General features: G+C 34.6%; 1 protein-coding gene across 1 annotated transcript; it reads right to left on the reverse strand.

Annotated features, from left to right (window-relative positions):
- Window positions 1-8,538: 8,538 nt before the first annotated feature.
- UFM1 (ubiquitin fold modifier 1) lies at window positions 8,539-21,695 on the reverse strand. The gene is made up of 6 exons (XM_023208868.1): window positions 21,546-21,695; window positions 21,412-21,468; window positions 17,236-17,293; window positions 13,410-13,449; window positions 12,216-12,248; window positions 8,539-10,800 (listed from the first exon to the last, which is right to left on the reverse strand). Coding segments are annotated over exons 1-6 (258 nt in total). The 5' UTR covers window positions 21,548-21,695; the 3' UTR covers window positions 8,539-10,732.
- Window positions 21,696-27,076: the final 5,381 nt, after the last annotated feature.

Raw genomic sequence — 27,076 nt, forward strand, 5'->3', positions numbered from 1 at the left:
TCCCTACAAACAACATAAACTCATCCTTTTTTATGGCTGCATAGTATTCCATGGTGTGTATGTGCCACATTTTCTTAATCCAGTCTGTCACTGATGGACATTTGGGTTGATTCCAAGTCTTTGCTATTGTGAATAGTGCCTCAATAAACATATGTGTGCATGTGTCTTTATAGCAGCATGATTTGTAATCCTTTGGGTATATACCCAGTAATGGGATGGCTGGATCATATGGTACTTCTAGTTCTAGATCCTTGAGGAATCACCATACTGTTTTCCATAATGGTTGAACTACTTTACAGTCCCACCAACAGTGTAAAAGTGTTCCTATTTCTCTACATCCTCTCCAGCACCTGTTGTTTCCTGACTTTTTAATGATTGCCATTCTAACTGGTGTGAGATGGTATCTCATTGTGGTTTTGATTTGCATTTCTCTGATGGCGAGTGATGATGAGCATTTTTTCATGTGTCTGTTGGCTGTATGAATGTCTTCTTTTGAGAAATGTCTGTTCATATCCTTTGCCCACTTTTTGATGGGGTTGTTTTTTCCTTGTAAATTTGTTTGAGTTCTTTGTAGGTTCTGGATATTAGCCCTTTGTCAGTTGAGTAGATTGCAAAAATTTTCTCCCATTCTGTAGGTTGCCTGTTCACTCTGATGGTAGTTTCTTTTGCTGTGCAGAAGCTCTTTAGTTTAATTAGATCCCACTTGTCAATTCTGGCTTTTGTTGCTGTTGCTTTTGGTGTTTTAGACATGAAGTCCTTGCCCATGCCTATGTCCTGAATGGTATTACCTAGATTTTCTTCTAGGGTTTTTTATGGTATTAGGTCTAACATTTAAGTCTCTAATCCATCTTGAATTAATTTTTGTATAAGGAGTAACGAAAGGATCCAGTTTCAGCTTTCTACTTATGGCTAGCCAATTTTCCCAGCACCATTTAATAAATGTGGTGCTGGGAAAATTATCTTTGTTTTTACTGCATTTGCTTTTGGGTTCTTGGTCATGAATCCTTGCCTAAGCCAACCTCTAGAAGGACTTTTCCAATGTTATCTTCTAGAATTTTTACAGTTTCAGGTCTTAGATTTAAGTCCTTCATCCATCTTCAGTTGATTTTTTAATAAGATGAGAGATAAGGATCCACCTTTATTTTCCTACATGGGATAATTGGCTCCCAGCACCATTTGTTGAATAGGGCATCCTTTCCCCACTTTATGTTTTTGTTTGCTTTGTCAAAGATCAGTTGGCTGTAAGTATTTGGGTTTATTTCTGGGTTCTCTATTCTTTCCATTGGTCTATGTGCCTATTTTTATGCTAGTACCATGCTGTTTTGGTGACTGTGGCCTTAAAGGAAATAATCAAGATCAGAGCAGAACTAAATGAAATTAAAACAAACAAACAAACAAAACACTATAAAAGATAAAAGAAACAAAAAGTTGATTCTTTGAAAAGATAAATAAAATTGATAGACCATTAGCAAGATTCACCAAGAAAAGAACAGAGAAAACTCAAATAACCTCAATGAGAGACGAAATGGGAGATATTACAACTGACACCACAGAAATACAAAAGATTATTCAAGGCTATTATGAACACCTTTACACGAATAAACTAGAAAACAGAAGAGATGGATAAATTTCTGGAAAGATACAACCCTCCTAGTTTAAATAGGGAAGAATTAGATACCCAGAACAGACCAATAACAAGTAGCAAAACTGAAATGGAAATACCAATGTTTATGGAAATAGCCACAGCCAGCATAATATTGAATGGGGAAAAGTTGAAAGCATTCCCTCTGAGAACTGGAATAGGAAAAGGATGCCCACTGTCATCACTTCTCTTCAGCATAGCACTGGAAGTCCTGCCAGAACAATAAGACAAGAGAAAGAAATAAAGGGCATCCAAATTGGTAAAGGGGAAGCCAAACTGCCACTGTTTGTTGATGATGATTGTAAACCTAGGAAACCTTAAAGACTTCTCCTAAAAGCTCCTAGAACGCATAAAATAATTCAGCAAAAGTTTCCGGATATGAAATTAATGTATACAAATCAGTAGCTCTCCTATATACCAACAGTGACCAAGCTGAGAATCAAATCAAGAACTCAACCCCTTTTATGATAGCTGCAAATATATATATATATATATATATATATATATATATATATATATATATATATATATAGGAATATACCTAACCAACAGGGTGAAAGACAGCTCTACAAGGAAAAGTACAAAACACTGCTGAAAGAAATCACAGACAACACAAATGGAAACACATCCCATTCTCATGGATGGGTAGAATCAATATTGTGAAAATGACCACACTACCAAAAGCAATCTACAAATTCAATGCAATTCCTATCAAAATACCACCATCATTCTTCACAGAACTAGAAAAAACAATCCTAAAATTCATATGGAAGTTAAAAAGAGCCCACATAACCAAAGAAGACTAAGCAAAAAGAAGAAATCTGGCTGCTGATGACTTTCATCAAACAAGGGAAATTTTGCTTGAGTTTGGGTGGGATATCATTAGACATTCACCTTACAGTCCTGATTGGGTCCTCTTTTTGTTTCCTAATCTTAAAAAATCTTTAAAGAGCACTCTTTTTTTTCTTCTTTCAACCAATAGAAAAGACTATATTGACATGGCTACATTTCTAGGACCCTCAGTTCTTCAGGGATAAACTAAATGGCTGGTCTCATCACTTACAAATGTGTCTTGAACTTGGCAGAGCTTTACATTAAGAAATAGAATTTACTTTTTAAAAATCTTTTAATTTCATTTTTTTTCCACAAGCTTTTTGAAGTCTCCTCATATGTGCATGGGCCAACTGAAGGTTTTCTATAAGGCAATTTACCTTTTCTCTTCCTACCATCTGGAATACTGTTCTTTCACACAGTTACGTAAGGGTATTCCTTATCATCTTATCCAAAATAGCACTTATTCCTTATCACCTTAACTGAAATGCTGTGCTTTGACTTAAAAAATAGCACTTGACATTATATTTGCTTATTGTCTTTCTCCCCTGTTATGCTATCAGCTCCATGCACTTTGTCTAGTTATCAATAAGAGTAGTGGATAAAAATAAAGTGCTTACTGATTAAATTCATGCTTCCTGACTAAATTCATGAATGTCTTCCCATGTCTTCCCTTCAAGTTCCTGCTAAAATCCACCACCCTCCACTGTGAAGTCATTTATAACAGCACTGTAACAGTCATCTATTGCTATACCACTCGTTATCTGACACATTCATTAGGCACTAACTATATAATCCTCAAAACTTAATTATAGCTCATTTTAACCCAAGATACAAAATATTTTAAAATGGTGTTGGTGTTAATTACCCTTGGAACATCACCCTATATATTTCATGGACGCATCAAATTCTGGCAACCGTTCCAGAACTATAATTGTATTAAGAGGAAGGATCTACTAATTATAGGTTTATTCAAGTCCTGTTGCATTTGACAATATGGAAAACATTCCTTTCTAATGTAGGATACTCTTCAATCCCTATGTTTGGAAGGGTCTATGTAAAGTCACTATTAAATAGTATAGTCAAGTAAAATAGGAGATGAAGTTTGGGACAGTAGCAAAAGCATTAGTTAGGGTTAAAAAAAATCTCACACTCAAAAAGGAAAGACATGCAAGGTCTGTCTAGGTAGACTGAGGACAAGGTGAGGCAACAAAGCTAAATGCTGACTTGGCCAATTGCAAAGAATGCTTCAAAATGGAGCAAACAAACTGCATTTTAGGAAAATCTTTAGGGGACTCCCAGCTTTTCAGAACAAAGCCATGTTTTTTGGTGAGAGTGTGGGTGGAGATAGAAGGTATATAATGAAGGTAAAACGTACACTTGACCCTTGAACAAAACAGATTTGAACCACATGGGTCCATTTATACATGGATTTTCTTCTGCCTGTGCTAACCCGTCCTCTTCTTCAGACAACTCAACGTGAAGACAAGGATGAAGAGCTTTATGATGATGTACATCCACTTAATGAATCCTGTATTTTCTTTTCCTTAAAATTTTCTTTTCTGTTGCTTAAAGATACAGTGTATAACCTACAAAATATGTGTTAATCAATTGTTTATGTTATTTCTAAGGCTTCTGGTCAGCAGTAGGCTATTAGTAAAACTTTTGGAGAGTCAAAAGTTATATGTAGATTTTTGACTGTGCAAAGGGTCAATGCCTTGAACCTCCACATTCTTCAAGGGTCAACTCTAGAAAGTATAGAAGGTAAGGAATAATAGATTGGAATTTTACATTTATTTATTTGTTTATAGCAAGAGGATGGCATCCTTAGAATCTGGTTCATTTTATTGAAGTTCCTGTGAAATACTATTTTTTTTAATGGTTTCAAAAATATAATCGTACTAGGAAATAATAGGGACATGGATTACACTTTAGAAAATATCTTCCCAAATCCAAGGTCCTATGAATACAGGTATTATTCTTTCCTAGGTAACAAGGTACTGGCTTAATTTAAAAATTAAATCAAAATATTTGGAACATAATTATTTCCATGTAGGGAAGCAACTACAATTGAGTCTTTAGCAATTTCTGTTGAAGGGCATCTGTCACTTCTTTTGCTCTCTACTCCAATCCATAGAGCAGGATTATGAAAGTTCCAGATTAAATTTAGTATGTATATGGAATTGATAGAAATACACTCTGTCATAGTGACTACAGCTCCCTAAAGCCTTCATTTTTTATTGATTTGAGAAACAAATACGGTATTTCCTTACTCAACGATGTAGTTCCCCACAAGCCCAACGTGACCTCTCTACAGTCCTTTTGGTTAATTTATCTATGTGACTCATTTATTTACTCATTCATTGTCTCTCATGTTTCATTCCTACATAATGTGCACACCTACAGATAATTCAGAAAGTCCTAATCCATCCATACATTTATCTAAAAAATCAGAGAAGCTAGTATCTCCACCAGACTTGTCAAAATGTTTGTGGCACTGACAACAAAAAATTAGTTTATTTCTAAAACAGCTCATCAGTTGTAAATTGTGCATTTAAGAATTAATTTATTAAACGCAAGTGTTACTCAGCCAAACAAATATTGACATGATGTATCATCACAATATGCTCTCAATAACAGCTTTTACATTGCTAACAAGTTTTGCCAAAAAATGAGAGATTTATGCCAAAACTGGCTCTCTGAATTTGTCTGCCAGCCTTAGCCAGTGTTTTGCATCTAGTAACAAAATTATAACATCCTCTATACAGCAAAGCAGATAATAGGGCCATACATCTACTTTTAAAATGTTCACCGTTCTCTTTATTGCTATAAATGTAGGTATTTACTAAAAAGGAGTCTATAAGTGCAGTGTTTATGTGGATTGCTGAATGTTAAATTTTTCAAGCAAAGTGAGATCACAGAAATATTAAATAACAATCTATGAGGCTCATTCCAGATGTGCTCATTTTATTCTGAAAAAGTATTTCAATACAATTCCAGGCAAATTGATGATAAATATATGATTCATATTGTGGACTTTATAATCATACAGACCTAGGAGTCAATCTCATTATAACCTTAAACATATGAACTGAAGTCTCAGCTTCCTGAACAGTAAAGTGAAGAAATTAACAATAGCATTTGTGAAGGGATTAAGAATTAAATGAGACAATGTCTGTAAAGTGTCTCACACTGTACCCAGTGTATAAAAAAAGATTCGTTATGCATCTTCATGTCCATGATTACTAGACCAGGTAATTTTGGTGTTTTTGAAATGCATAAATTTTGGAAAGTCCCAAGAAATGGGAATGAATGGATATCAATCATGCTTCATCTCCAGTATTTAACAATATGCAGCATATAGCTAATAATGTTTGTTTAAAAATAAGAGAATGTTTTGCAATTAAAAAAATAGTTTATTTAAGATAGTAAATTTCTGCTACAAGAAACAGTGAGGAACATGGGTGTACCAGTTAACCAAATAATCTGGTGAAAAGCAGTTACTTTATGTATGAGACCCAGTTCCAATTTTCAAAATATTCTTTCATGTAGTTTTTCAATTATAAAGTACTTTTTGTTTATTATGGGCAAAGCAATTTGGAAACCTAGTTTCAGTCATGGTCTTAGACTTTTATAAAAAAATTTATATTTTGGAGATAAATAATTCTGTATTTAGTAATTGCTAGAATGGAGGAATACATAAAATGTGAAATCACATAGACAGTTAACATCTACTGATTTGGAGGAGGGAGGAAAGGCTCAATGGCTTTTGATCTCAAAGAGTAAGTCCTAGGTTTTCCAGGCAGACAAATGGGATAAGTGAAGAAATGAAAGCATAAGAACATGGCACATCAGAGATAACTCAACATTATTTGTGGTTCAGTGTAGCTGCAGTGTAAACTGGGGAAGGAAACTGTAAGGGAGTAGTGGTAACAGTTGACTCTAACACAGACCAATTCATTAAGGGCCTCATATGTCATAGGCAGTGTAGATTTTTTATTCGGTAGGATTTCGACTAATGAAACATGGCATAAAAAAACTCATTACAGCAACAGTATGAAAGAGAAAATGGAGAGACTAGAGGCTCTTAGTATACATGAGAGGATGAGGGCTTTTGTTACGGTGGCGATGGCTGACATATTCTGTTAACAGCATCAAGAGAATTTTGTGATTGGCTTGAAACATCAAGAAAGGAAAATCAGATGAGTAAGATTTGACGGTAAGACAACCTTAACCAATTTGAAGGATATGGTTAATAGATTGGATAGACTGAACTTTTCAAGAGCATTTATTTCAATTAATGGCTTAATAGCCTAGTTTGCCTAATGATTTACCCATCTCCAGCACTAACCAATAGAGGGCAGTTCCAGAATTTCTGTATTAAAGAAGTTTATGGGCAGCAATCTAGTAGAAAGAGTAGGTTATTAGAAGACTAATGTTGCAGCTGCACTTGCAAGATACACTAAAATTAAAAAACACAATGTCTGATAGGCTAATGAATATGGGGGCACAGTCCCTACTCCCACTACTGGTTGGTTTATAATTAATATCTTAGAACGTTATCATATTTATACCATATATACACCATATATTAAAAAAGTAATGCCACTCGTTATCATTACAGAGTCAGTACTCTAAAATGGAATTTAAGCCTTACATATTTTCTTATTTTTAATCTGTGATTCAATACACATCTAGTATATCACACAAAATATATACTAAAAATTTCTCCGTATAATGTGCAGAGTTTGGGTCAAATCATGGGTTCAAATTTCAAAACTCAATTTAGGCCTCTTTATTCTTCTATAAAAGGGGAAAACAACCTGGAATTGTTATAAAGAACGGGATAATAAAAGTGAAATTATCCATCAAAATATTTGACACACAGTAGATGTTCAACAGATTTCTTTTGGATGAATTACATATATAAATCATTATTTTTTTGTGTGTGGTTTATAAATGGCCTCAGGAACACTATCAGTTAACTTAGAATCACTCCATTAAAGTATGATAATGCTTCCAATTCACGAATACTTCAAAGTCCTTGGGTAAAAAACATGGTAGTTGTAGCATCTTAATATTGGAGTAGAGGAATTGAATAGGATTGCATTTTCTTCCCACTGACTTTTCTTTTGAACAACTAGTTCTAAGAAAAACGTATCTAAAAGATGTTTGACTTGAAAAACTTTAAAGGCTGTGCAGTGAGTGAGCCTGTTAGCGAGCACCTTTACCTCAGGCTACTTACCAAGCATTGGAAAGTGCACTGTCCAAGATTCCAGAACATATTCTACTTACTTTGACCCCTTAGACTTCATTCTGTTCTTCCACAAAGTGAAAAGGTGGCCTTCTCAATAATTCTCAAACCACCTGACCACCAGACATCACCAGGACTCCCATTTACAGAGTTTCTTACATATTATTACAGACTCAATACATCAGAATTCAAGGGGTGGTTTCCAAAAATCTCTATTTTTAATTTCCTAGGTGACTCTGTTATCACCCAGGTTTGAAACCTACTAACCTAGCCAGTTACAATAACCCCATTTTCTTCTCAACCTTTTTTTTATGTCTGTAAAATGGACAGACATTTGGAAGTACTGTTATGTGTCACTTAATCACAGGAACAAATTCTGAGAAATGCTTCCTTACGCAATTTTGTCACTGTGTGAACATCAGAATGTACTCATACAAACCTATATGATGTAGATGATGTCACCTATTACAAACTGAGGCTATTTGGTATGGCCTATTGCTCCTAGACTACAAACGTGTAGAGCATGTCACTGTACCTAATACTGTAAACAATTGTAAAATGATGGTAAGTACTTGTGTACCTAAACATAGATAAGGCACAGTAAAAATACAGTAATATGGGACCAGGTCATATATGTGGTCTGTTGTGAGATGAAACATCACCACTGTGTCTGTGGCAGATGACTATAAACTAATTTCTGTGACTTATGGTCATTAATCATCTTTGCCTTTCTTTTCTTTACTGCATGTATTATATACTGACTCCACAGGTGTGCTGATTAAGAGCTCTAATAATAATAGACAGTATCATGTACAATGTAATATGTATTTCCATTAGATATTAATAATGAACCAATAATGCATGTAAACTAAATACAATACTTCAAATCATTCTGCACAAAGGACAGATTACATTTATTTAATAACAAAATGTCTAGTTAATCAAATGTTTTTAGGAACTTACAATGTTCAAAACCAAAGAATAAAAATATTAAGCATATCACTTTATGGCACAGGACAAGATAAATTTATTTTTGTAACACAGCAGGCAAATTTTTGTGCTAGAAACAGAGTGGAGAAAAATCTAAATTAAAGCAAAAAGTCAGGAAATGGGTGTTCACAAATTCCTGCTTAACTGAGACTCAACATTCACTGTAAAAAACGGGGCCTCTGAACATCAGATTTTGTTTATAAAAATAAAAACTTCCTCCTTGTCTCTGCTAAAAATACAAAAATTAGCTGGGTGTGGTGGCGCATGCCTGTAGTTCCAGCTACTTGGGAGGCTGAGGCAAGAGAAGCCTGGCAACAGAGAGTCCACCTCAAAAAGAAAATAAATAAATAAATAAAAAACCTTCCTCAAACATGAGATTTTTTCACCTCAGCAAATATTTTTCCTTTGATAATTCATAATCCTGCTGCTCATCTGTCACGTTTATGAATATCTGGTAATTTCATAAACAAGTACCAATGGCACACTTCAAATGCAGATTCTGTTGAATTTTCTTTTTTTTTTTTCCCCCTAATGAACTTAGGGCCTATGACAGAGAAGATACTGAAACATGCTAAGATAATAATTGGTCTTAGAAGCACTTTACAGCAAGTATTTAATGAACGCCACTACATTTCCAGCTCTAAAAAGAGCCAGACAGATACAATCCCTGCTTGCAGAGTTCACCATTCAGAATACAGAAGGTCAAGCACTGATTCTGAATCATTATGAGCTTTGATTTCATCCATACTGATTTCTTCTGGAAGGGCAAATAAAATCTTTCCTTACGCATCATTCTTTGGATTCTCATAAGGGATATCTTGAAGTCTGTATGTTGACAAGTCCAGTAGATACTTTGTTTTCTCTAATTCCCTTCTTCTGCTTAAGACTATCTCAAGTATTTTTGTTTTCCCTTTCAGTTCTCCCCAACATACACCTTCTGCAGTTTTGTCTATCCAGTTGGCTTTTCTGTAACACTTTGCTACCCCTTTCTGTTCCCTTTCACTGTTTTCCTTTGTTGCTTTCCTCCTTAACAGAAGTCTGGTGATCTGGGCTTTCCCATCTTTCCTTTCCTGGCTTCTTATTCACATGAGTGACTGACCTTAGCACTTCCTTAAAAGTTGAGTTTTCAATAAACATAACTCATCAGCACTTCCGATCTGCATTTCCTTGAGCTGTTTTTTGATCTTCAGATCTGTGTAATAATACTCTCTTCCTGAATGCTATTTAGACATATTATCCTCAAAACACCAATGGTTTCCTGAAGCTGCTTGTTTTAAATGTTGTATCAAAAGAGATTGATAAAGGAATGTATAACTCAGCAAAGGATGCTTCTACTGTATTGTAAATTCCCACCATTAAAAGTACTGGATTCTGTAAGTGCACCATTAAAAGCTGGTATGGGACATCAATTTACACACATAAGGGTTACATTAAAACTTTAATTTTTTGGTTGATATTAAACTGAAATTTATATAACTGAGGTTGGAATCTTAAAAAAAGGAAATGATAAAATTTTAATATAGTGAACTGTTCACTGATATGTCTATTCACTTCATCATAACCTATATACTTAATTAAAAATCAAATTATGTGTCTGCAAATCAGATGCTATCAATCAAATTGCCATCCAGGGTCCATAATTCTTTTTATATTTTTAACTCAGACGAATATATATGATTCAGTAAATTTTAATGTTCCAAATTGTTCTAAAAAAAAAATTATCAAAAGCTTCCAGTTAACAGTTGGCTAATCCACTTGCCCCCAACGAACTACCTGTTTGTGTTGTGAGGTAGCATCAAAGACCATGATCTTCTGTGACCGTAGTAGCCTTAATTCATACGCATTCCCTCTTCATAGGAAGAGTATGGACAACAAAAAGGGACAGATGAGTCCCCTTTCATTATTCATTGACTCTTGGTGTTTTCATAATATGTTAAAGGCCTGATTTCAATTTTACAACAACAAAAAATACCAATATTTATTCTGAAAGGTTCGTATGTTCCAAGTAGCCGATATTAACAACTTCCAACACGATCTCTAGGAATAATCCGCAGTTCTGAACCATGTTTTAGAAAAACATTTCCTATACAAACAAAAAAAATATAAAGTTAGGTATCTAAAAATCAAGTTATCTTAATATTTTGACAATTATTAAATATAATAAATAATTTAGTAAACAGTAAAATAGGTACAAAAGCTCAAGCATCATGAGACCCCAATGCCACGCTTTTTAAGTCTTGCTCCTATTCTCGTATCTTCACAATCCCACACATGCTTAAAATTGAAAATAATGCCAGACATGAAAATGCTGACAAATACTTTCAGCAAGTAACAATGTGAATCATTTAATCATGAATACTTCCTTCAATACACAATAATATATCTAAGGACAGGAAAAAAAATGTAAATTACTACAAGTGACAAAAATTTAGAAACCCTGACATATTTGGGGTCAATTGCCTGCTGAGATTTTCTTCATATCAATGATATGCACATTCAATTTTTAAAGATAATATAACAAGCAGTATGTTAGAGTTAGCAGTAATTCAAACTACTTACTGTAAAATACCGAAAGTTTCTCGAACAAGAAACTTTTTGTTTCTTGTTCAAAGAAACCTTTCTCTACTCAGATTAAAGGCATCCATACAATAAAGTGCCTCACGATTTTCAATAAACCTTTTAAATAAAATTATATATTAAAAACTACTGAAGTAACAAAAATTTGCAATTTTAAATCACTCTTCATTTTCTCTATGGCTGAATTTCAACCGCAAGGCCTATGAAAACAACATAATTTTGTTACAATAAAGAAATACTTTAGAATATAATTTAAAAATAACTACTGCTCTAGAATGAGGTTACATTAAAGCATGCCTAATTTTAAAACTTTAGATTACAAGGTAAGAGACTACATTTAAAAAATACAAAACTTTTTTTTTTAAAGTTTTAGACTACTTTTTTATAAAGTATGAGACTACTTTTACCCTGCCTCCTGGTTAGGACACCAATATATCACCTGTATAAATTTAACAGTCTGAAAATCTATGAGTGTAGACTCAGCCCTTTGAAATGTAAATGACTATATTAAAAATAATAATAATAGCACTTAATGAATGCTTTCTATAAATAATCCAAGCTATTAAGCACTTTACATTCACTATCTGACAACTACCTTAAGAGGTAGGTCAAAAAATCCTTACTCCAATGAGAAAGCAATCTTATCTACAGACTTTTTGTTACATGTAATAAATACTCTTAATGCTTAAGCCCACTATTAGGTTTTCTATTACTTGTAGCCAAAAACATCTACAATTGATATACACAATGAAACAACTTATTACTCAGACACACAGGTAAAGACTGGTATATAATCCCTAAAAAAACAGCTCCATTATGTTAAAATACTGTCGAGTATAATTAGAATCGCTTAAATATTCAGTGTCAGTTGACATATATAACCTCACCCACTGCTCTATGAGTTTTCAAATAGATACTCACCAGCAGTCTGTGCAGGATTTACTCCTATTCCATCTAGAAAATAAGTTGTAAAATCACATACATTATTTCTAAAGCTAAAATGGTTTAATACTAGCAAGAAAAGAGATTTGCCAAAATAGTGCTGCTGTGTATATAGACACAAATCAAATAATTTAAATCTAAAAACACGAGTGACAATCTTTCAGGTAAATTATTTGTTAAAATCTATTATTCTGCATTCATACACATTGCTGGGTTAGTCAAAAGTATCTGTCAATGCAATGATCTTGGTAAGTTGTATGGAATACAGGTTATTAATTTATTTTGCCACATAGAATTACAAATAATGTTTGTCATTTCTTCCAAAAAACGAAAAAGCACCTTAGGTATGCCATGAATCATCTTCGTATTGCTCTGGGTCATAATATCTTAAGGCTGGGAGAGCTCGCGAAGTCATTTAGTTCAACACATGTCACTAAGTTATGACCTAAAACTTTCCAGGTAGTAAGCCGGCTTTTTTCCAACAGAGAAACACTTCAATGTGACAGAATGCAGAATGTGTTAGAGTGAGAAATTCTATCTTATCTAAGTTACATCATGCACACTAAACCCATCTCATGTTAGTCTATCCAAACTGCACTCGGGCAACTCATCAGCACTCATCAATACTACACTGTATACTTGAAACACAGTTCAGCCCTCCCTGCAATCTTTACTCCTCATCTTATTTCACTATTTTCTCACAAGACTAACTGCACCATCATCAACTATCAGTGTTCCAAGATATTAAGATTTTTAATTATATAGCTAAAACTGAATAAAATTCTCATTGCAAGCCTACAAGATACAATTTTCTATCAGGAAAGGTATAGCAAAGGTACATTCCTGCTTAACTTTCTATATTCTAAAGCATTTACCAAACAACTTTACTTAAAAAAAAAAAACTTGCTAAATAAAGTTATTTTCAGTTATAATCTGGCATGAACTGGTAAGGACAAAAGATATTATAAAGTGCTATACTATACCAAAAGCACAAAGAAATGAAAGGAGCTAACTATGAACCATAACCCTGACTTAGTGTTTACCATTAAGTATATCATTTATGTTGATACACATATACTTGGGGCTTTCTGTATTTCATTTTAATTAATTTGGTTCTTTTTACATCATTTCTATACATTTGAGGTAATACATAATTTTACAATGAATTCTTACCATTCGTAATAATTGCACTTGTTGCAGCAGGAACTTTAAACTAAATAGAAGGAAAAAAATACATATATATATACACACACACACAGACACAAACTATAAGATAATTCGCAAGAATGGGGTATAAATACCAATTCTATAATTCTAAAGTGGGATTAATCTTTTAGAATAAGTGAAACCATCAAGGAAAGTACAGCTGACCCTTGAATGACATATGCAGATTTTCTTCTGCCTCCACTACTCCTACGACAGCAAGACCAACGCTTCCTCTTCCTTCTCCTCAGTATATTCAACATGAGACAAGGATTAAGACCTTTCCCATGGTCCACTTCCACTTAATGAATAGTAAATATACTTTCTCTTATGGTTTTCTTAATATTTTCTTTTCTTTAACTTTCTTATAAGAATACAGTATAAAATACGCATAACAAAATACTTATTAATCGCCTGTTTGTGTTATCAGTAAGGCTTCCAGTCAACAGTAGGCTATTAGTAAAGCTTTTGATCAATAACAAAGTTTTATGCAGATTTTCAACTGCACACAGGGTTGGAACCCCTAACTCCCATGTTATTCAAGGGTCAACTGGACTATATCATATGCTTTATCTGTTAAAAAACCCCTATACTATAAACAATGCTTTCGATTGTATTTAGGACACCATTAATTATAAAAGTATACCTTATTTTTTGCATTACAAAAATGAAAAACCACTGTCAATTTATGCCCCGATCAATGTTTACTCTTTAGGACTTATCCACCACTTTTGTCATTTATAATTATCTTGACTAGCAAAAAGCATATGCAAAATAAACTGATGAGATTATTCCTAAAATTTCTGCATAGAAATTGCAAGATCTGAACAGATGCTCTCTGTGTTTAATGGCAGATGCCTACATAACATTTTCAGGTAACAACCAAGGCTTATATTCCTTACATTCTTCTTTAATGATTTGCTGATTTAAAGCTCAAGGATTGCAATAGTCCAATTATGTCATTAGGAAATAATAATTAAGTGTAGACGACGTTACCTAGACAATTATGAGAATGCCATTTGGCCAACAGTGATAGCAAGCCTCCCCTGATCTACTTCAGAGATGTTTAAAAAGATGTGCTTCTAAAATCAATGACATGTGGTATGAAATTTATTGGTAGCTAAAAGGTAGATTCCATCTCTTAAAGAGACCAGCAGTTGTGAAAGTGTGTTTATGTCTTCATAGTTTATGCATTTATCCAACAAATACTTATTAAGCATGTCTGTGCTATGGACTAACTTTATAGATATTACAGTTTTGTGATCAAGTAAGTTTGGAAAACACGTTTAACTAGTGGTCTTCTCAGAAGACTTTAATATACTCCTAACAGAAATGAACTGTTTCTCATATTTTTTGACCAATACTTCCTGTTCTTCATGATCCCCCCGGACCCTTGTTTTTTTTTTTTTGGTGGTACTACTTTGTGTGTGGTTCTAGTTGTCTGGGAGAGACTACTCTAGGCATTTATAATCATTACATACACACAGTTGAGAAAAACTAAAAGCTTATTTTAAATTAGAAATTGAAGAATCAACTTTTAAAATAAGGCCTTAAACATGCCTGAGAACAATTATTTTAGTATTATGTACAAATTAATAAACACATTTTAATTTCAATGTGGTACACTCGTGTCCTTTTAAAGATTTAAACATTTTTAAAGAATTTCAAAGTGTACATAAGTAAACTTAAAAGTGCATCACAAATATTTTGCACAGGCTGTAATCTCAATAAGAATTTGATCAAACGCTCAAATTAACTATAGGCCTCTCAGATTTCTAAAGCTAGAGTCCTACAAAGCTTTTAGTTATCCTACTGATTGAGTCTTTTACATCATGCCCATTTTATATAAGCTATGTATTTTCTTAGTCACATTCATGTAGCAGCAACCTATGATTTTAAAAACCAAAATCAATTGCTGACACAGTTTTTCCTTTAGGCAGAATGTGGAAGAAATGGTTAAACTATGAGGAAGCATCACTAGTGATGTAAAATGCAGAATCTATTCCTTTCTGTCCTACTGTACTGACAGGTTTTCTACTGAATGCAAAGTATTCTTTTGTGGTCTTCTGTTTTCATTTATTTTCCTCCTCAGATATCCCACAATTCTTATAATTTAGGGCTCTTTGCAGGTTTCAACAATTCATTACGTACCCCAGTCATGCGCTGGGAAATTTTATTATCACTACTAAGGCAATTTTACCAGGGATTTAAATCCAGACTCTTGCTTTCTTGAGTCAACTTTTTTCTCACTGAATGATTCTACAATGCCATCTCATGAAAGTTCCTCTTACAACAATCTGAAAGTCATATCCTTTCTAAATATGTAACACCTATGATTCATAATAGTGATCCACTTCCACTTCATGAATAGTACATATACTTTCTCTTATGTAATATTTTCTTTTCTATAGCTTACTCTACTGTAAACTTTACTTATAAACTACCTTAATCAATATATATGGTTGTGTGGTGTTTCTTAGTTATTCACTACTGTATGTTAAGATTTTCTTCTACTTTTATTAGAAAACCAGGTTCACAAAAATGCCTTTGCATTATAAAGGACACACAACAAAGTAACTACAAAATATAATAAATATTAATTAGAGCTTGTATAGATCTACTTCTTAAATCTGGAATTTGTGGATTCTGTTATGCACCAGACTAGGAATATTTCTTGCAAGTAATCTGTGCAGTAAACAATAATGACAATGCTACATTCAGATTTGTGTCACATCTCATTTTACTTATTCTTTCTGCATGAAGAATATATCAACACTGACACAAAACAAATGCTACTAGTTGGCAGAATTCTGAATGAGTGACAAATGATGTTAGTGATTCCTGACAATATAAGGAGCTTTGAGCACTGATTGGATTGGCTGCCTTCTCATAAATCAGTTAAGTACAGGGCAGGATTCTGTGTTAAGCTATTTTTTTATTAATGTAGTTAAGAAAATTATTTTTCTGTGACTATAAACTTTTCAAAAGATTCTGAACCAAAACGTTTTGATTTGGGTTACAGCGTACCTATTTAGCCCTTTTAACTCAACAGAAAATTTCAGTAAATAATGTTTTTACTCAAAATCACTTGATCAGAGAGGAAGGACAGGTATTAACCACTTCCATTTTGCAGAATAAAAAAGAGGGATTTGCATCATGTCACACAGCTAACTAATGACACACCTATAACAGGAACCCTAAGTCTCCCAAGTCACATTTGGGTGCCATTTCTACCAGATTAAGCTACTTTTCCAAGTGTCATGCCCAAAAAGTTGAATTATAGATATTTCTAATAATTTTGGACGAAAAAAAATTATTTCTTATAAAGCAGAAAACTCAAACACGTTTTAAAAAACTAGAAACTTTTCAAAACAACAAATTTTACTGACAGTTCACATGCTCATATAGAAAATCTGAAAACTATGATAAAGATTTTATGAAATTGTAATTTTGGAATCAAGACTAGTAAAATATCAGTATATAGAATATGTGATATAATGTTGCATTTTAAAAACACATTTAAAAATCAGTACCTTTTTAATTTTCATAAAAAGTCTCATAAATTCTTATAATTTTCAATGGTTGCATTAATCAGATATGTCAATTTGTTTAACTCATGCTTCTTATATCTGAAAGTAAGTCTTAACCATCATCCTACTTACAACTTTTTGATAACATAAACCTAGTAATGAAGCCACATGGAAATGATGGGTCAAATTGCATGCAAATCTTAAAGACGTTTGAAGCATACTGCCAAATCGCATTCCATAAAGGGCGTTCCAACTTCTGTACTTACTTCTTCTGCTGCAAACTTTAAGACTGCTGTGAAAGGTGTACTTTCAGGAACACTGAGTCTGCAAGAAGAAATTTAAAACAGTTTCTTTTAAAGTCAGCATTTTCTAAAAAAGCCCCTTTGTTCCTTATTTCCGCTACTGTAGCCGATCTGGACAAAGCTGACTTTGCAGTTTCAAAGTTAGTGATTTTGATTGCATAATACATTCTTTAACTCAAAATAATAATAATCACAACCCAAACAGCAACTAGCCTTAGTGCTGGCAAGGTGCCCGAGCTCCACTTGAGAATTAACCTCTACAGGTGTAGATTTACGTATTTCTAACACTTTGATACACAGAAGTCTAGCATATGAACTGCTGTTTGTTTCTAGAGATGGATTTTAAAAAGGTGAAGCTCTCCTTGGTCTTCAGTCCACTTTATCTCCCATCTAAACACCTATGCACTTGACCCATTAATGTTATAATTTTCATTATACGTAGAAGGCTACTTGGGAAGCATCACTGGATCATAAAGCTTTTGATGAACCTTCTGTGCACTCTTAATAATCATGTTCAAAATTAGTAGACCAAATTAATGAAAATGCATGAAGTTTATTATGGCAAAATGCCAATAATGAAGTGATTTTCCCACCATCATTTAAAATGGGCTAAGTAAAAATGTGAAATAACATTTTGGAGAGGGATGAGTGAGTGACTTTGTTAACTGACTCGTAAAATGGCAAGTATTTTAAAGATCATGAATAAATAGATCTTTTTTTTCTTAATGACTTAGTCCCAGGGTCAATCTGTATTAATTTTCCAATAAAAAAATTCAAAACAGAAATTTACTTTATACCTTAAGAAAACACTTAAAGACACAGTAAGAGGTTTTTAAAATTTCTTTTAAAAAATAAGATTCCTAAGGTAACATAAATTACAATGAGTGAAAACAGAAAACAATCTTTCAAAGCAGAGGAGACTGACAAGCTAACATTTCTCACTGAAACCGTCTCTATTTGTTACCACCATATTATTGCATTATTCTTAAGTGTCTCAACACCAGCTACCATTATTCTCATGTAATATGCCCAGGCTCCTCACTCAGTCTACAGATCTCTGACTACAAGAATTGTTATATCAGGAACAGCATATGGTACCAGTTTTTAGTAATAGAAATGTGAAGAGATTTCTTGGCTGCCCTCATTCCACAACTCCAAAATACTATTAAAGGATGAAAATAAGTATCATTTTTACCCTTTCGTTACGAATGTTTTTTGGGGGTGCAAAAAATAAAAACATGTAAAGGATAGTCATTTGTTTAAAAACTAATGAATTGGCAATGTCATAGTTTACAAACTAGGTAACAGTATGTTACAAAGTATTTCTGCAGTATATATGTAGTTAAGAAGCTGAGATTCATTTTCCTAAAACTCTGCATCAATCGGAGAACTTCCAAACCCTCGGAGTTCAATTAACTTTTAAATTGGAGACTTGGAAATGTCCTTAAAATACCTAAATGTCATATTGATGCTCATTAAAATAAGTTTCTATCTGTATATTAAGTTGGTGAGTGTCCACAGATAAGCCAATAAAAATAAAAAATGAAAACATCTTCTAGTGCAAGTTCTAATTGGCAGAAAATTAGAGAAAATGAGAGTTACAGTGACTGCACAGATCTTATCTGAAGTTGTATTTGCCAGTCATTTCATAAAATAGGTACTTAAATTATCCCAGTGTTTTGAATAAATTTACATTAATGAGAATTTTTAAAGTACATTACTGGCATATTTTTAAAAAATAAATATCTCATATAAACAAAATAATAACATTAATTGGTAAGAATCATTATAAAGACTAAGTCCACAGGTAACGAAAGGGCGAGATTAACTCTGTGGACAATTAGAAAAATCTTCGGCCAGAAGTGGTGGCTCACGCCTATAATCCCAGCACTTTGGGAAGCCGAGGTGGGAGGATCACAAGGTCAGGAGATGGAAACCATCCTGGATAAGACGGTGACACCCCGTCTCTACTAAAAACGTGAAAAATGAGCCGGGTATGGTGGTATGCGCCTGTGGTCCCAGCTACTCGGGAGGCTGAGGAAGGAGAAGAACCCGGAACATGGACGTTGCAGTGAACCAAGATCGCGCCACTGCACTCCAACCTGGGCAACAGAGCTAGACTTTCTCTCAAAAAAAAAAAAAAATTTTCATAGAGGTGAGATTTTTATTATTATAAAATATGTTGTGGCCATGAGACGGCATTTTAAGCACAGAAAAGAACAAGTAAAGAAGGAAAGATTAAAAGGGCAAGCTTGTCAAGCACTAGTTACCATTTACTTTGAAAATACAGCACAGATATCCTTGTACACACATTGACACGTTATGTGAATTTTACACACACACATCCTTACATACATACACACACAACTACGCACACACATACAAACTAAACAACAGTTGTACCTACTAAATTCATTCAGTCTCCACACATTAACTGAACCGGTACAACGTTCCAGGCTCTTAATATTACTGTCCTACTCTATCCTCTTCTGCCTTCCTTCTCACCCTCTCTTTCTAGAGTACATTTGCATATTGATGAGAATAATCCAGTATAGGGGAAAAAAGCAATAATGAGGACAGAGGGGGCACTGGACTCCATGTACTTTAACCTTGACAAGACTGAAAGAGATAGGAACCAGAGCTCAAGTGGTTTTTCACAGGAGTGAAGTCATTTTTTTCCATTCTAAAAGGACGGGAAATTAACGGATATATCAATGCAGTGGTAGGTTTATATTGATGGAAAGATGATAGAATTTCCCTCTGATGGCATGAGAGCAAGGGAGAGAGCAGCTGCGGAAAGTTTGAAATTTTTAAACAATCCTTTCCGAGAATAAGCAGGAAAATGAGCAAACTTGAAGAATGTAGTAAAGTACTAGGTACTATTAATTGTAGTCATGAACTGAACGTAAAACCCTCCAGTCTATTATTTTCGCCAGGGCCAGTCAGTTATGTACAGATAATACAAATAGCTGGTTTCAGAGCTGGTGTTTCACTAACCAAAATATGCTGGGAGGAGAGACAGGGCCACCAGAGTTGAGAGCGTTTGCATGAGAATGATTTAAAGATGGACCAATGGACTCTTAACTATATAAGGAATAAGGTAAGGAATAGAAGTGGGGATAGCTATAGATTAAAAACCACTGTGATTGATGGAATAAATGAAACGTTGTAGAAATTACAGTAAATCAGGTAGGAGAGAATGTATTTATCCATAAGAGTGCCTGTAAACGACATCTTAGAGATGGAGCAATTATTGGACTCTTCAGTTCTAGGCTGCAACCATGAACACCTGAGATAAAGCGTAAAAAGGATATTTTGGAGATGAAAAGAACAAGGGATCAAAAGGCTGAGAGGTTGTATGGATCATGGATTGGTAAATAACTGAACAGCTAGGTAGGCCACGGTACTAATTAATTATGCAAAAAATCCTATTGTAATCCTGTTCTTTGCTACAATTCATGCCACTTCCAACTGCAATAACCTCAAGAGTGTTTACTTAAAATCTATCATTCAACTGCGAAGGATAAGTAAAGGCCTCACATGGATAAACTATTCTCCTCTTCTGCATTTCCCATTCCTACTAAATATTCTATTCAATCCCAACATAGGAAAGGTGTGAGCCGAGTCTCATTACTTTGTGATGCCCGATTGCTGAGTTACTCATACACAACAAAACTCAGAAGCCGCGGAATAACAAATGTTCAAGTAATTTCAAAGTCTTGACTATCAGGATGGAATATCTTTCTTAACTTTCTCAAACAGCTGGCTAAAGCGGTGAAACGTTTTTCTAATATCCAGGAGATGGGGGCTGTTTAAGAATCCCAGCAAATTACCAGAACCTGTTCCACCTGTCCTCTCGCTCCACCTGCCCACCAAATGAATTCCCAGGGGAGGTCACTAATCAGAAACACACCCACACCCTCGTGCTGGGGAGCTGCCAAGCTGCTACTTAGCGAGCAAGTACGGACCTCTCCTCGCAGGCTCCGGTGGGAGAGACTCCTGGAAGGGCGCGAGCCAGTAAGGTGGAGAAACTGAAGAGATGCAGACTGCATGGGGTAGTTGTTGGAAAGGCTCGGATCACCCTCAACCCAGCCCCGTCTTGTCCGGCCCCAAAAGGCCCATCTCGGCCGAGCTACTCACACTTTGTACGGCAGCCGTGGGTCCGACGTCAGCGTGATCTTAAAGGAAACCTTCGACCTAAGGAAAGGAGCGGGAGAGAGTCAGCGTCGCGCAGCGGGACCAGGAATTAAGGCAGTCGGTAAGCAAACACTTACATGGTGGTGCCGGGATGAATCTAGAACAGACGCTGACTCCCCGGGGCAGCACGACTTCCGCTAGTGTGCTCGGGACCGCCCGGCTCCACTCACTTCCACGTCTCCCTCTGCAAGCTGGGGACCTCCGAAGTTGTTGCTATCCAACGCACTGCCTGAAAATTGGCCCTAAGAGCTCATGCTAGGTAGCGCTTTTAAATTACAAATGTCTTGTGCTTTTGTGTTTATATATCTGAGAAAAAAGTATGGATTATATTTACAAAACATTTTTCTAACTTTGGTAACTTGATACCATATTTTCAGTCAGGCAGGATAAGCGTGGGCATAGAGTGTAGGACCCTAGGTCCCAGCTGGCAGGTTGGGGCGGAAGTAAGGGTTTGGGGTAGTCGGATGAAGAGGAAGATGGACTTGGGGCGAGGCTGGAGGTGGGGCTGGGGCGGACGCGCTCCAAAGTTGCTAAGGCAACCTGAGCGCAGAAAAGCTTAATTGGTGCTCCAAAAGCAGGAATTGTAACACTGCTTTATCATTAGTTTTCTTCCGTCTTTCCAGCAAACCAGTCCTGTTATAGCCTTTACATTTCTCACAGTTTCTCCTTCACGCTTTACTTTCCGATACTGATTTATAACTGTTTAATTTCAATAAGTAAGAAAGCTATCAAGAGCGAATTCTCTATGCCAAGACTCCCGCTGGGGTTGGTGAGAAAAAATGAGGTTTATACGTTTGAGGAACGTGGCGTCTAGTTGGGAAGACCCATCTATAAACAGGAAATTTCAGTAATTTGTTATGTGGTCTAATAGAATTAAACCAGTGCGCTAAGTTGCTAATCACTGACCACATTTATTCAGTTTAACAACCAACTTTGAACCCTTTCTATTTGTCCCGCACTAAGCCAAACTCTGGGGAATCCAAGATGAGTAAGGCAGGTAAGTGTCAACTCTCTAGGATCTAACATCCTGTATAGTGATGACGGAAGAAAATTGTCCTCTAAATCTTATTACAGACCTAAACCTCTGTGTTTGGAAAATATGCGTCTGTCTCACAATGACTGAAATGCCCTTTTAAAATATGGGTATGAATAGACAAAGGAGGAAGCAGGTAGGCGTTAAAATAATGGGGCAATCTAGTTGATCTTTAGAATATGTGTCAGATTCTTAAGAAGAGATATTTAAGAGAGGAACCAGGAAGGAACTGTAGTGGGGATAATGGAGACCAAATTCATCTTTGCTATAATTTTGCAGCCAACTAATCTTCTATGGTGACATTTCCCAGTGGAGAGAGTTCTGGTTCTGACTGTAGGAGAGTAAGACTCCAACATTCTCATGACAGCCATCCTCACTTTTTAAAATGCTGGTGTTACCATATTTGTAGATGAAGACAAATATTGATTGACAGATATAGGGATCAGCAGTTACAGCCTTAATAGCTGAAACTATTCAATTAGTGGGCATGACTAAAACTTGTGAGACTAGTAATAAGGATAAAACTATGATTGTGTCTACCTATTGTCAGCTAACCAAAAATAATGAAAAGATTAGTGTACATATTTACAGTCTATATTTATAAGGCTACATATTAAATATTTTGAAACAAAATTTGCATCCTGCTATTTATAGTTTGGTTTCTGCTCATGTATCAAAACATGGCAAAATTCTAAAGAGAAAAATGTACTTTAATCAGAGAACTTTTATTGTATACGGAAAAAGTGGTGAAAAAAGAATTCAGTCCCAGGCAGTGTGACTTTAGTACTCAGATTCTGCTGCTTCAGAAAATACATGTGTATAATATATCAAAATAACATCTCTTGAGATACTAAAAAGCAGCTGTTTATAAATGTTTAGATTTCTTTTTCACCTTAATCCCCCAACTCTGCTTCTCATATGTTTGTCTCCTCAGAGTCACAACATGATTTCTAGAGCCTCCTGAGTTTTCTTTTGCTTAGGACAAGAAATAAATTTTAAATGGATTTATTTATACTCCATATATTTTTTTAACTTTGTGAAGGGATTTGCAACTGGAAAATTTTCTAGCAAAACAAGGACCTTCTCTTTTACTGAAAAGTTAAAATGTTAAAGTACATTTAATGACTGTAATCAGAAGCAAACTCTGGAGCAAATTTTTGGAGATAATTGGCAATGGAACATTTTAAGACAACAAACAGCATAAATGGCCTAATGTGTTTTGGAAAAGATCCAATTAGTATCATGTAGAGGCAGAAATGATTGTAGAAGTGCACAGTGTGACCATATTAGAACTCATTAAATGTCAATGAAGCATACCAATATTCTATTTGCAAATGCATATAGATTTTCCATTATTAGAAGAAAGCCAGAAGGAAATTAAATTTACATAAGGACTAAAAAGATTTGCTTCCATAGTCATAGAAATTCTTCTGACTAGTTATTTTTATAGCCAGCTTTATTTTTTATATTTCTCCGGATGCCATAAAACAGTTGTCTTTCATTTTCACCCTAATTTGATTGTATTTACGATTATGACCAAAACCATCTGATAGTCAAATTATGTAATCTGGAAACATCTGCACCTGAATAAATCTCAAGATATTCTCTTCCAAATACTTTATATTGCAGGGAACAAATTATAGACTGATCAATTAATACTTGATAGATATTTTAATAGTAGTTTAATTTGTTCATTTTTTTTTTCTATTGCCTTTTCTCCCCTCAAAATCCACTGAAAGGCATTGATATCATTGGGGCAATGATAATAATAATGACTCAAAATTCACCAAGGTATATTTTTTTGCTAGTATTGACCTCTTTGTACAAATCAAATGACAAAATATAGACTTTAAACTCTGATGCCTTGGCTGTAAGTTATAATTTAGTGACAAGAAGCCTTATACAAAGAGGAGAGAGTTGATTAGGTTACAGTAGTACCTGGGAATATGTAAATGCTGTGTTGTTTTTCAAGGTAAGGACTAGAAGGTTAGAGAATGTTTACATCCCTTTGAGTCAAAAAGAACAATGAAATACAGGTGAGATTGGAGCTTAGCAAGTCCAGGCCAGCCCTTTCAGAGGACTATAGCTCTAAATGTGCTACATTTAGTTGTTACGGTTACATATTTTTTCAAAATATTTCCTAAAATTCAATGAGAAAAAGAAATGACTTTTCTACGAAGGTCATTGAGTATAATGTTTCTAAATTTGAGGCGTAATCACAAAAGTTGGAATATTTTAACCACAGAATTTGTAAAATGCCTTTATTACAAAATAGCATTTTTGAACTGTGAAAAACAGGAATTTAATAGTCTAGTATAATTAAATTTTCGCTCTAAATATTGTGTGAATTCTTCATTTAATGGAAACATTACTTTTAGAAAAACTAAAGTAGCCTCTGACAAATCCATTTCAACCACGAGTTTTTTTCCCCACATTTATACATTTTTATCCTTCCACCAGCTAAATGAGGTAAATATTAATACTCTATTTTTACTTTATTAACTCAAGGTTTTCTTATTCAAGTTGAGATTTTTGGATCCAGTCATAGTTTCTCCCCACGTGACTCTTCTTGCAGTTGTATGTAGAACACAGGCTTCAGAGGACTGTGGCATCTGGTCCTTTGTCATCATCTGTCCATATTCTCAGTGATATCTGTATCCACTCCAAACATCTGAGACATGTGACATCTCATTTTTGTCTGGTGATATCACTCCTTTTTGTGTGCTGACAAGACGACTTTAGGACAGTTGGTTGTCTCTAAGGGATATAAGAAAAGTGCCCTCTTGTTTCACCCTGTGGCTGCAGGGAACCCAGAAGGGCTCAGACATCTTTGACTAAAGATAACATGCTTTTCTCCCTAGAATGGAGGGAACCTTGTTGTCTTCCTGGGTTTCAATGAGAGCAAGAACTGAGCATCTTTTCTCTGATTCTGAAATTCCCTAGAGGTTGTTTGCCTAGGGATGAAGGAATAAGGCCATCTTTCGGGGAAACCTTACAATGTCTATCATTTTCTTCTCCTCCTCTCTCCAGCCAAGAGTATTTTTGTTTAATAGACTTTATTTTTTAGAGCAGTTTTAGGTTCACAGCAAAATTGAGCAGATAAAGATACTCCCTACCCCTATATATTCATAGCCTCTCATATTTTCAACATCCTCCAGCAGGGTGGTACAGATGATGAGCCCACAATGACACATCGTTATCCCCCAGAGCTCATAGTTCACATTAGGGTTAACTCTTGGTGGTGTACATTCTATGGGTTTAGACAAATATACATTGACATGTAGCTACCATTATAGTATCATACAGAGTAGTCTACTACCCTAAAAATTCTGTGCTCCACCTATTCACCCTCCCTCCTGCTTAGCCCCTGACTACCACTGATCGTTTTACTGTCACTGTAGTTATGCCTTTTCTAGAATGTTGTAGAATCATACAGTATGTAGTCTTTTCAGATTGGCGTCTTTCACTCAGTAATATGCATTTAGGCTCCTGCATGTTTTTTCATGGCTTGATCACTTATTTATTTTCAGTGCTGAATAATAGTCAATTGTCTAGATGAACCACAGTTTATTGACCCATTTACCCACTAAGGGACATCTTAGCTGCTTCCAAGTTTAGGCAATTATGAATAAAACTACCACAGAGAAGTTAGTCTATCTTTATTGGTGAGATGGGCTCAGGGATATTCCCATGCTTTCTTAAGGTATAATTTAAAACTATATGCAGTCAGGTTTTTTTCCCATTAGTTTCTTGCTATATTTTTCACTGGAATAGGAAGAAGAAAACATTTGTGATTTGTAAGTGAACTTTGGCAAAATTTTGGCAAAACTTTGGCAAAAATAGTTCTCACTTCAGAAGTGTCCTGTAGTTAATCCCCTGAAGAATGGCAGCTTGTGCATTGGGGACATGCGCTACTTTGGGGATGAGGATGATAGTGGAAGTTCTCATTTCTGTCTAAAGTTCTTAGAGCCTTAATTTATGGATTTATTTTCCCATCTACCTATGGAAGAGTTATTTTATAAGTAAAACATTTTGTAGCAGACATTGAATTGTCCGCTACGGAAGTAAATGGCATATAAATCCACATAGTGAACTTCTCTCTTTTAAAGTTCTCTTCTTAATAAAGTCAAATAATGATTAAAGATGTTTAAGATATAGAATTACACTGACATAAGAAAATAAAAGTGGCAGTTAAAATAATTAAAAAAACAGAAAAATGCAAATGTGGATAAACATGTTATTATTTAGAAAAGAAACCAGTTTATTTTAAAAATATGCTTGTAAAATAAGATGAAAAGAACGGTGACATAATTGATATAAATATAGAGTTAAAAAATAGAGGAGTGGAAAATATACTTCAAACTGAAGCACGTTGCCTCCAAATGATAATATAAAATGCTTACTGACTAAAAAAAATCATTTCTACACTTACTGAAAAATTTTCACTTAAATTTTTTGTGAACTGAATGAACTTAGTAGTCACATCAGGGTAAAACATGTAATTTAAAGAGAATAAAAATATCTTCTTAGCTTCTTATTTTACTGTTCTGTAGTATTCTATTTTGTGAATTCTTG

The sequence above is a fragment of the Piliocolobus tephrosceles genome, chromosome X (genome assembly GCF_002776525.5).
Source record: "Piliocolobus tephrosceles isolate RC106 chromosome X, ASM277652v3, whole genome shotgun sequence".
Taxonomy (NCBI): Eukaryota; Metazoa; Chordata; class Mammalia; order Primates; family Cercopithecidae; genus Piliocolobus; species Piliocolobus tephrosceles.

Coding starts and splice junctions, on each gene's coding strand:
- UFM1 (XM_023208868.1), bottom strand. Junction 13,450..17,235: donor TAAAGTTTGCAGCAGAAGAA/GTAAGTACAGAA, acceptor CCTTCTATTTAG/TTTAAAGTTCCTGCTGCAAC. Junction 10,801..12,215: donor AAATCCTGCACAGACTGCTG/GTGAGTATCTAT, acceptor TTGTTTGTATAG/GAAATGTTTTTCTAAAACAT.